The sequence below is a fragment of the Lipotes vexillifer genome, unplaced genomic scaffold, assembly GCF_000442215.2.
Source record: "Lipotes vexillifer unplaced genomic scaffold, Lipotes_vexillifer_v1.1 scaffold395, whole genome shotgun sequence".
Taxonomy (NCBI): Eukaryota; Metazoa; Chordata; class Mammalia; order Artiodactyla; family Lipotidae; genus Lipotes; species Lipotes vexillifer.
Genome location: NW_006797390.1, coordinates 3,077,911 through 3,088,381, shown reverse-complemented (window position 1 = coordinate 3,088,381; position 10,471 = coordinate 3,077,911). Strand labels below are relative to the sequence as shown.

At 52.2% G+C, this 10,471-nt stretch overlaps 2 protein-coding genes across 2 annotated transcripts in view; both read right to left on the bottom strand.

The window, feature by feature from the left end:
- C1R (complement C1r) overlaps nucleotides 1-2,351 on the bottom strand; it is an 8,115-nt gene extending 5,764 nt beyond the window's left edge. The window contains exons 1-4 of the mRNA XM_007469382.1: nucleotides 2,293-2,351; nucleotides 1,970-2,198; nucleotides 514-706; nucleotides 52-198 (exon numbers count right to left, since the gene is read on the bottom strand). Coding sequence (XP_007469444.1) covers nucleotides 52-198; nucleotides 514-706; nucleotides 1,970-2,198; nucleotides 2,293-2,318 — 595 coding nt within the window. The 5' untranslated portion in view covers nucleotides 2,319-2,351. The remainder of the gene's footprint in view (nucleotides 1-51; nucleotides 199-513; nucleotides 707-1,969; nucleotides 2,199-2,292) is intronic.
- Nucleotides 2,352-6,377: 4,026 nt separating this feature from the next.
- Nucleotides 6,378-10,471, bottom strand: part of C1RL (complement C1r subcomponent like) — a 10,942-nt gene continuing 6,848 nt past the window's right edge. Inside the window, exons 4-6 of the mRNA XM_007469381.1 lie at nucleotides 9,977-10,102; nucleotides 9,777-9,851; nucleotides 6,378-7,216 (exon numbers count right to left, since the gene is read on the bottom strand). Of these exons, the coding sequence (XP_007469443.1) occupies nucleotides 6,378-7,216; nucleotides 9,777-9,851; nucleotides 9,977-10,102 (1,040 nt within the window). The remainder of the gene's footprint in view (nucleotides 7,217-9,776; nucleotides 9,852-9,976; nucleotides 10,103-10,471) is intronic.

Sequence of the window (10,471 nt, the reverse complement as noted above, 5' to 3'; positions counted from 1 at the left end):
GCTGGCCCGGCGAGCCCTTGCTCAGTCCCTGCCCCCCAACCCTGACCTCACCCTGGCCGGAATGCCTGTCCTTCTGAAGCTCGTAGCCTGGACGGCAGGAACAGAAATAGCCACCAATGTAGTTGTGACACAGGTGCTGGCACAGGGGCTGGGGATTCTCCTCGACCAAGTTGAGCTGGGAGGCACATTCGTCCAGGTCTGGAAGAGATTCCGGAAGGAGGGATTCAGTTCCTGCCAGGGGACTTCTGTGGTGGCGCTGGTCTCAGTGAGGTCACTCACCAGAGGCCTAAACAGACAAAGTCAGCTCCTGGCCAGGTGGGCCTCCCGGCCCCTCTAACGCTTTCTGGGAACAGACCAGTGGGGACAGGGCTCAGGTGGACAGCCCTCTTCTGGAAAAAGCTCTCTTGGGAAAAGCAAGGAAGGCCAGGCTTCCTGCTTCTTTGGAGTCAAGGTTCTCCTTTTCCGGCCCCCGTGCAATATGAGGCCTGGAACACGGGCACAGGGACAACTCACCCACAGCTTGGTAGTAGGCCAGGAAGCCCTTGTAGAACATGATGGTGCCATTCTCCTCATTGGAGAAATCCGTGTGGAAGGTCAGCAGCATCTTGTTCCCTTGGGACATAAATTCCTTCCTTCCTGGAGGGTTGCCCAGTGGAGAGCCCAGCTGCCCACAGAACCTCCCCAGGGTTTTCTTATCGGCAGAGATCTGGTGGACGAAGGACAGTGGGGTGGGGAGACAGTTGTCGAGGGGACACGTCCCACGTGGAGGGTCAGTGAAGGTCATCCTTCTCTTGTCCCAACGAGCGGATCATGCCTCCTTGCTGGATGGCCTCCAGCTGCTCTCTGCCTGCTGGGCTCTGGCTGTTGCAAGCTTCCCCAGGTGCCTTTCCTCTGTCCCCTGCATCTCCATCCGCTAACTCTGCACGTTATCCTGACCCGCAAACATCGTCTCTCCCCTTTTATGGCCCCCAGCATGTTTCAGACCTTTCTTCACTCCCATCTCCTCCTGTGCCCGCCTCCCACTGGAATCCTGGTGGCCTCTACCTGGCCTCTATCATTCCTTCATCCCTAGAGCCTGGATGGTCTGCTTTACCTTCTGCCCTGTCCTTCCACCTCGCCTTAGTCAAACCACTCACATCCAGCCATGCCTCGTGATGGACTCAGCCGTACGTGAGCCTCCGGGGCCTGGTAGCCTTAGCAAGCGTGGCTGAACTTCCCTTACCTCTTTCTTCACAGATTCCTTAACCCCTCCAAAGCAGAAGGCATCCCTCCCCCCACCTCATTCTTCACCATCCCTTGCCACCAAGACCCCTCGCCTCCAGCACTGCCGTCTCAAGTCCTCTGGGCTAGGAAGATGTTTCATTTTCACGTTATTCTCTTATAACCTCCAGGAGGTCTCCTTGGAATAGTATTTATGGGCTGTGTGCACGCTCTACCTGAATCCTGAGTCAAGAATCTCATTTTTATTGGATGTAGAAAGATGGGACTGGGACGGTGCCCTAGGTCATGACAGGTGAGGAGACAGCTCCCTGTCCTTGCTGAAGCCTATGCTTGAGCCACCACCATGAACGTCTCCCTTCCCCATGTCCCTGCGTTCCTGGTGAGGTGGCAGCCAAGGCGATACTCTCCATGGAAACAGGGAAACTGAGGCACAGCGATTTCCCAAAGGCTCCTAGCAAGTAAGAAGATGGGGAAGGTTTTTCTGATTCCTGTAGGCAGTACATTTCCTGAGAGTGGGGCCCGTACCTTCCCTCTGTGTCTCTCCCCTCAGTGCTCCCCTAGGGGCTCTCAAACCAGTGGACACTCATCCACGGCATCACTTGACTTTCAGAACCCCACTTGGCCATCAGCTTTTGCAGGCTTGGGGCTTTGTCCACAGGTGGGGTCCTATACAGGGTGGTCAGAACACAAGTTCCCAGGCTCCAGAGACACCCAGCTCTCCCTCTGCCCACCCAACCTGAGCCCCTACCTTGACATAATCATAGAAACAGCCTTCCGAAGGCTCCAGGTCAAACTGCCAGAAGACGAGCTTCACCCTGTATCCCGTGGGGACCGTGATCACAGTGGTGGTCTCAAAGTTGTCGGGGTAAGGCTTGGGGTACAGAGGGGAAGTCACTTCCCCATAGAGCTTCCGAGGGGTGAAGACGGAGCTTCCCACCCTGTAGAACAGGACTGGCACCAGGACATATAAGAGCCACCTGCCAAAAAGAAAAAAGGTATCTGTAGGGCTGGAGGGGTGCAGCAACCTTGCAGTTTGGGCAGTGGCTGCGGAGGGGGTGGGGATGGTCATACCGCTGGGCGTTTTCCTCTCGGCCCATTCTAGACCTCACAGAGATGTTCTGGGGGGCGGGGGCGGGTGGAGTGTGGAGGCTGGTCTCTGCAGCTGCGGCATTGGCGCACACTCCCCGGGGCGGTGCCCAGTCCAGAGGTCATCATGCTCCCTCCACCTCTCTCCCCAGCCTCCTCTGCCCTGTCCCATCACTCCCCTCCCCTTCCCGGAATAGGGCTGGCTTGGGATCCGTTAATTGGGGGTGAGGGTTTCCAGTCACGGCTCTCCGAAAGGGCTCCCAAAGGCTCAGCAAAGGCCTCTGGGAGAAACCACCTATGGAAGATGGTTTCGGGCACAAAACGATGCCTCTCCAGGGCTGAGTGGGTCCCCCATCTCGCTGCTCCCTAGGAGCTGGAGGAGGAAGACAAGGTGGCATCACCTCCTGTGTCTGAGGTCTCCTCTTGCCCTCAGGAGGAGGGACGGGGGGTATGTGTTTGCACGTGTGCACGCATGTGCACGTTGGAAGGGGTAAGGTATATACGGAGGGGAAGTGTGTTCCCACCTCCCTGAGTAAATCTGGGGGCAGGGTTGCCCCCCGTGCCCAGGATTCTCTGCTCTGGCTTCTCCCTCCCTCCTTGGTCCCCATCAGCCTTACTCACATTTCTCAAGTCCTGTTTTTGGGTCTCTGACTCTCCTGACAGCGTCTTCATCCACTCTCTGTCCAGGGAGAGCAGAGTCACGCAGAGGAGGGAAGGGGGAGGGAATGAGTGGGAAAAGGGGGGGGACCATTACGGGAGGAATGTTGTAGGGAATGAACTATTTGCATAAACAAAACCAAAAAAAAAAAAAATCTGTTTCCAGAGTAACTTAGTTTTGGTTTTGAAATCCCTGATGGTGGTGCCACCTGCTGGCCACATGGGGAAAGTCTAGAGATGGGTCTGCATTTTTAGGGACAGAAAAGCCTTTGGTTGGAGGCCCAGACTTCCCTTTCTAAATCTGAGGGGAATTCTCTCTTTCTTCCGGGACCTTCCTGGGGTCTGATGTTGTTGTACAAGGTTCCTACCAAAAGGGCAGTGGAGATTGCAGTTGAGGGTGACTCTCTTTCCTGGACCCTTCCTGTCCTTAGTCGCCTGGCAGCCCTGGTCTTGGAACAGCCAGGGTTTCCGTGCGCAGGATGATGTGATGGGAACAAGGGCTGGGGAAGGGTAGTGCAGGAGGGCACAGAGGAGAATGAAGTTCGGTTGCCCTGGGGCCCTGGCCTGCTTCACTCATCAATGGCACGTAGAGCAAGGATTGCTGTGACCCCAAAGCAGCACCAGGCTCAGTTTTAAGACCCTTCTTCCCCACCTCAGTGAACTCAGGCCTGCCGATGAACCTGTCTCTTAGAGAAGCAAGGGCAGCTGAGGATAGGATAGACACATCCTCTTATCCTCAGAAACTGGTCAAGAGATTGAGCCCCTGAGTGTCACAGCTGCCTAGGGCTGGGCAAACAGTGTGGCTGGAGACTGACCACTAGTGACTTGGTCTTTTCTAAGAGAAGGCCAGGCCCCCGGGAGGGAGAAAGGGCTCTTGTCTCTCTTGTCCTCCAGGCACCCACCTGCTCACTTATCCATTTGGAAGCTACCTATTTAAAGTGCCGGGCACTTTCCCAGGCACTGGGCTCGCGAAGATGTGGCAGCTTCCCATTAGGCAGTGGCCAGGTCCTCACTGAATGTAGTTTGAGAGCAGGCACATGGGAGAGGCAAGATCAGGCCAGGCTGGAGGGTGGGAGGATCTCCAGCAGGTTTATACGTCAGAGCCGAGGACTGACTCTGCCGGCAGGGCTGATCCATGACACGATCCATGGCATGATCCGTGGCCTTGTCAGGTGAGGAAGGAAAAAAGGTAGGGAAGAAAGATAAGGAGCATGTCAGGAGGCAAGAAAGAAGGGGGATCTTGTCTCGTAAACTGCACATTAGTATCTGGACAGCAGTATGTGTGTGCTGTGTGCTTACCACGGGGCAGGATGGCAGCTATACAGGTAGAGGAGGTGGTCCGAGAAGGTAAGTCTTGGCAGAAACTCTCCCATTCCTCCTAGGGATTCTGAGTTCTGTCCTGGTACCACGTAGGAGGACTGGAAACTGACAAGCTTGGACCTCATTAGGTCAGTCCCAGTCGGATTCCCACTCTGCCCAACCATGCAAAATAACCTCGACTTACATGTTGTGTTATACCCTTGATGTACACCAAGGACAGCAAGAAGAAACAGCCATGTGAAGATTGCTCAAGCATTTGTTTTCAAACCAGTATTGAAGACATTGTTATACTGATCATTCCTTTTAAGATTTGATTCTGGGGAGAAAAAAAGTTTCTCTCTTAACATAATGGTATGTTTCCCTCTGTAGATATATTTATATCTATCTATATACCTGTACCTATAACTATATCTACCTGTATCTATCTATGTCTAGACATGTCTAGATCTAGATATATAGATACAGACATATAGATATGTATAGGTATATATTTTTTGCCTTGGCAGGGGGAAACTCATCATGTTCTCAATAATAAAAATAAAGAAGACAGGGGCTTCCCTGGTGGTGCAGTGGTAAAGAATCCGCCTGCCGATGCAGGGCACACGGGTTTCAGCCCTGGTCCGGGAGGATCCCACGTGCCGCAGAGCAATTGAGCCCATGTGCCACAACTACTTAGCCTGTGCTCTAGAGCCCGTGAGCCACATCTCCTGAAGCCCGCACGCCTAGAACCTGTGCTCCGCAACAAGAGAAGCCACCTCAATGAGAAGCCCACGCACTGCAATAAAGAGTAGCCCCCGCTCGCCACAACTAGAGAAAGCCTGCATGCAGCAACAAAGACCCAACGCAGCCAAAAATAAATAAATAAATAAATTTAAAAAAATTAAAGAAATGAGACAAATAAAACTAATATATACTCATTAAATAAAATTTAGTGGAACAGAGTGGAAACAACACAGCCAAAATTATACACTAAAAACCCTGATTAATATTTTGAGTATATTCTGTACTATGTACAGGTTTAAAAAATCGAAGCAACCACATGTATGTATAACTTTGAATCCTGCTATTTTTTCAAAGATAAATGTAACCTTTAACCATATAGCTAACTCGACCTTGAAGTCTAGCAAATTTGTTCTCTTCTGTTTTATGTATTTGTCTTCTATTTCCAGTTGAACAACTGTTTCTTGTGTCTTTTTATTTGTTTTCCATTTGAACAACTGTATTTTACTTGTGTCTTTTACTGTAGGTGACATCAAGTCCTTACTAAAAATTAAAGAGCTGGTCTTTTCAGGGGGAGCAGTGTGCTTGATGTTGGGGACATGGCCCAGGGTGTCCAGCAGCTCTGGGGGTGCCTGCAGGACCGTCCAGCCCAGGGCTGGGCTCACCGAGGTGTCTGCAGGAATGCAGCCAGCAGGAAAGTGTGAGCCAGCTGTTGTCAGCTTCACCGAGGCAGGAATTCCCAGGAGGGAGAATCTAAAAGGATGCGGGGATCGGGGAGTGGGCGATACAGTAGGTCTTGAGGACACCTGAGAGCTGTCGAGGTGTACTGGAAAGGACGTCGCCGTCCTGTATCAGCTGTGGGGTTTGGAAAAGTCCCTTCATCTCCCTGAGCTTCAGTTTCCTCCTTGGTAAAACGTGGGTGATAACTCATCCTTTGCAAAGCTGGTGTGAGGAGTCAGTGAAGTAACACAGGGGAAGCGCCTGATATAAGAAGATACAGAACAACGTAGAGCTGTGACTATAATTGCAACCAAGGAGTTGTGCGAGGTGAAGCCAAGACTATTTGACTCTTTGAAGGTCGACCACAGGGGCTTTGAAGTGTTTCAGAAATGAACTGAGACTACTTTCCCACACTGCACTTGAACAGGAGGATGAGGTGACTGTCTCTCGGGAGAGTGCAGAAGACGCCGTGTCCCGGGGGGTGAAGTTCAAAGCGGAAACTCGAGGAGACGTGTGGGTGTAGCGCGCAAACCCGCAGGAAGGTGGAGGGTGAGAAGGGGGCTGAGGGACGCGGAGGATTTCTCTGGCTCAGTGGTTTGCTGCAGCTGTGACCTGAATAGGAATCTCTGTCCCCACCGCCCCACGCCCAGGGCTCAGTCCTCAACCCAACCCTCTCCTGTCTGGGCTCCACGGTGGGTGCCCCTGTTCAGCACCCCAGGGTCATCCTTCCCGCCCATCACTCCTCTGATCCAGTCCACGTAGTTGAGCACTTTGGTGTAGAAGCCGTACCCCTCACCACACCCAATGCCCCAGGATACGATGCCCGTGGCCACCCAGCGATGGGCACGATCGTCCCACACCACGTAGGCACCACCACTGTCCCCATGGCAGACACTCTGCGGCCGCGTGCTGTCCCCGGCGCAGAACATACCACCGGAGAACACCTCGGTCCTCCGCTTCTCTCGGAGCCAGGCCTCGCAGGCCGCCCTCGGGGCCACGGGCAGCCGGGAGTATTTCAGCTCCGTGGTCAACCAGCCGTTCTCCACGCCAAAGCCACTGACGTAGCCCGTCAGGCCCGGGCGGTACAGGGCCTTGCGGTCGGGCAGGCAGACCGGGAGGAGGTGGGGGCCCAGCGGGACACTGTGCCGCAGCTCCAGGAGGGCGATATCCCCGTGGAAGTTGTGGGTCTGGTCCGGGCGGTAGTCTGGGTGCACGACTATGCGGCGCACCAGGTGGCCGCCCAGCTCCAGCAGCTCGTCGATGTCCGTGTGGCCCAGGAACACCTCCGCGCGCCGGCTCTTCCCGAGGAAGATACCGTCCTTGGGGTAGATGGTGTGGGCGGCGGTGAGGATCCACCTGTCGCCCAGCAGGGCCCCGCCGCCTCGGCCGTAGATGCTGGTCAAGGCCTGCCAGGGGAAGTTGCCCAGCTCAGCTCTGGAGGCACCAACGGGCTCCCTGTTCTGGGCGATGGGGATGACCGGCCGTCCGCAGACTGGGAGACAGGAGGGGTAAAGTGAAAAACCAGCCGTTGCATCTGAAAACTTACTTCTGTGAAGTGCTCTTTCTCCTGCCTCCTCAGCCATTTCAAAGCCACTTTTTAATTTTAATTAATTTATTTTTTTTGCCACACCGCGACGCATGCAGGATCTTAGTTCCCCGACCAGGGATGGAACCGGTGCCCCCTACAGTGGAAATGTGGAGTCTTTTTAAAAATTTATTTAATTAATTATTTAATTAATTAATTTTTGGCTGTGTTGGGTCCCCGCTGCTGTGCACGGGCTTTCTCAAGTTGAGGCGAGCGGGTGCTACTCTTCATTGTGGTGCACGGGCCTCTCATTGCAGTGGCCTCTCTTGTTGCGGAGCACAGGCTCCAGGCACGTGGGCCTCAGCAGTTGTGGCTCACGGGCCCAGCAGCTGTGGCTCGCGGACTCTAGAGTGCAGGCTCAGTAGCTGTGGCACATGGGTCTAGTTTCTCCGTGGCATATGGGATCTTCCCGGACTGGGGCTTGAACCCGTGTCCCCTGCACTGGCAAGCGGACTCCCAACCACTGTGCCACCAGGAAAGCCCGGAAATGCGGAGTCTTAACCACAGGACTGCCAGGGAAGTCCTAAGCCACTTTTTTAGACTCTTGGTGGGACCTTCTTTGAGCAAAATCGTGCAGCAAGCAGAGTTTGTCTTCAGTGTCTCCTGTCCTTGTTTCTGGGTCATTTCTCCATTAAAAAAAATAATAAATTTGTTTATTTATTTATTTATTTATTTTTGGCTGCACTGGGTCTTCGTTGTTGTGCACAGGCTTTTCTCTAGTTGCAGCGAGCTGGGGCTACCCTTGCAGTGCGTAGGCTTCTCATTGTGGTGGCTTCTCTTGTTGTGGAGCACAGGGTCTAGGCGCGCGGGCTTCAGTAGTTGTGGCACACGGGCTCAGTAGTTGTGGCTTGTGGGCTCTAGAGTGCAGGCTCAGTAGTTGTGGCACATGGGCCTAGCTGCTCCACGGCACGTGGGGTCCTCCTGGACCAGGGCTCAAAACTCGTGTCCCCTGCATTGGCAGGCAGACTCCCAAACACTGCGCCACCAGGGAAGTCCCATTTCTCCATTTTTAACATCTCCCCCTCCCAAAGCACTATGTCAGACTCTGCCCCTAGAGCTTTCTGTGGCTCAGGAGTAAAACCTGAGAAATGTACTCAGATTGGGTTAGAAAGGCATGTTTGACTCAAAAAACTGGGTTTCAAAAATGGTGGACCTGAGGGAATTCCCTGGCGGTCCAGTGGTTAGGACTCTGTGCTTTCACTGCCGAGGGTGCCGGTTCCATCCCTGGTGGGGAAACTACAGTCCCACAAGCCGCTAGGCTGGGCCAAAATATTAAGAAAACCAACCTTCCCCCGGGCAAAGAACCCAAAAATGGTGGACCTGAAGCCTTATCTATTGCTGGTGGGAATGTAAAATGGTGCAGTCACTGTGGAAGACAGTGTGGCAGTTCCTCAAAAAGTTAAACACAGAGTTCGGATGTGAACCAGCAATTCCACTCCTAGGTCTATACTCAAGAGACTTGAAGACGTGTTCAAACAGAAACTTGTACATGAATGCTCACCGCGGCAATATTCATAAAAGGCAAAAAGTGAAAACAACCTAAATGTCTATCAATCTATGAATGGATAAACAAAATGTGGTCTATCTGTACAGTGGAATTCTATTCAGCCATGAAAAGGAATAGAGTACTGGGACTTCCCTGGCGGTCCAGTGGTTAAGACTTCCTGTTTCCACTGCAATGGGCACAGGTTTGATTCCTGCTTGGGGAACTAAGATGCAACATGCTGGACAGCTCGGCCAAAAAAGAAAAGAAAAGAAAAAAGAAAAGAAAAGGAATGGAGTACTGATACATGCTACAACGTGGATGAACCTTGAAAACATTACACTAAATGAAAGAAGCCAGACGCAAAAGGCTATTATATGATTCCACTGACATAAAATGTCCAGATTAAAATCCATAGAGATAGAAAGTAGTTAGTGGTTGCCAGGAGATGGGAGAAGGGAGAGTTGGAGTTTCTTTTTGGGGTGATGAAAATGCTCTAGAATAAGTAGTAATGGTTGCACAACATGGTGAATACACTAAAAATTACTGAATTGTACACTTTGCAATAGTGATTTTTATGTTATATGAATTTTATCTCACAAAATTTTTTTTAAAAAAATGCTGGGCTTTCTGGCGCTGTGGCATTAAGGCAGGGAAATATTTTGGGGACAGAGAGCCTCTCTGTGTATCGTTAAAGCAGACCACGTCAAAAGAGGGTTTTCTCTTATTTCAACTCATCTGTCCCTCTGGTTAGCTTCCTTCTGGCTTTTTGTTTCCCAGTTATCCCTTGATCCTCGAAGGAGAAGGGATGAGCTCCTTCCTTCTTTTCTGGGCCTTCTTGGTTCCCCTTTTCTTCCTCACTTTCTGCCTTCACCTCCCCCTTCCTATTCTACGGCTGTCCTGCGCCCTTAGAAAGGCCCTGTGCAACAGCTGAGGCTTCTCTGGGAAGTGGCCATCGTCATGGTGCCACAGGTCCCCACTCACCAGGCACACAGCGAGGAACCTCTTCCCTTTCCTGTGTCTGCTTCCAGGGCACCTGGGCGGTGCAGGTGAGTGTCCCTGGGAGTGAAATGAGGGAGGCACAGAACAGGCTCAGAATTGGGAGGAGGGGCTGAACGAGGCTTCAGACCTCTTGGGGGGAGTGAGGCAGGTCGGAGCTGGTTCTTCAGCAGGTGGGGACTTACCCGCGGGCATAGCCTGATAATAGGGCTCCTGGCAGTGGCTCTGGATCTCAGTGGAGTTGTCTCCAGGTGTGTTGATGGCCTCAGGGTCCCCACTGGCCTGGCTGATGGGCTGACTATGACTCATACCTAAAGGGAAACAGAGGTCAATAGGACAGAGAACAGAACTGCAAATTGGCAACCCAGGGACTGATTCTGGGCCGTGACCATATTTAGTTTGACCTGCACAGTCTTTCTTTAATTTTATTTTTTAAATAAAAAAAACTTTTTTTTGGCTGCATGGCTTGCAGGACCTTAGTTCCCCAACTAGGGACTGAACCCAGGCCCTCGGCAGTGAATGCGCCGAGTCCTAACCACTGGACCATCAGGGAATTCCCAGCACAGTCTTCTTTTTTTTTTTATTATTTGAATTATTTTTCACTGCAGATTGTTAATGCTATAAAAGTTTGAAAGTAACTGTGAAAGTAGGGTATGGGAAACAGGCATTTTCATATATGG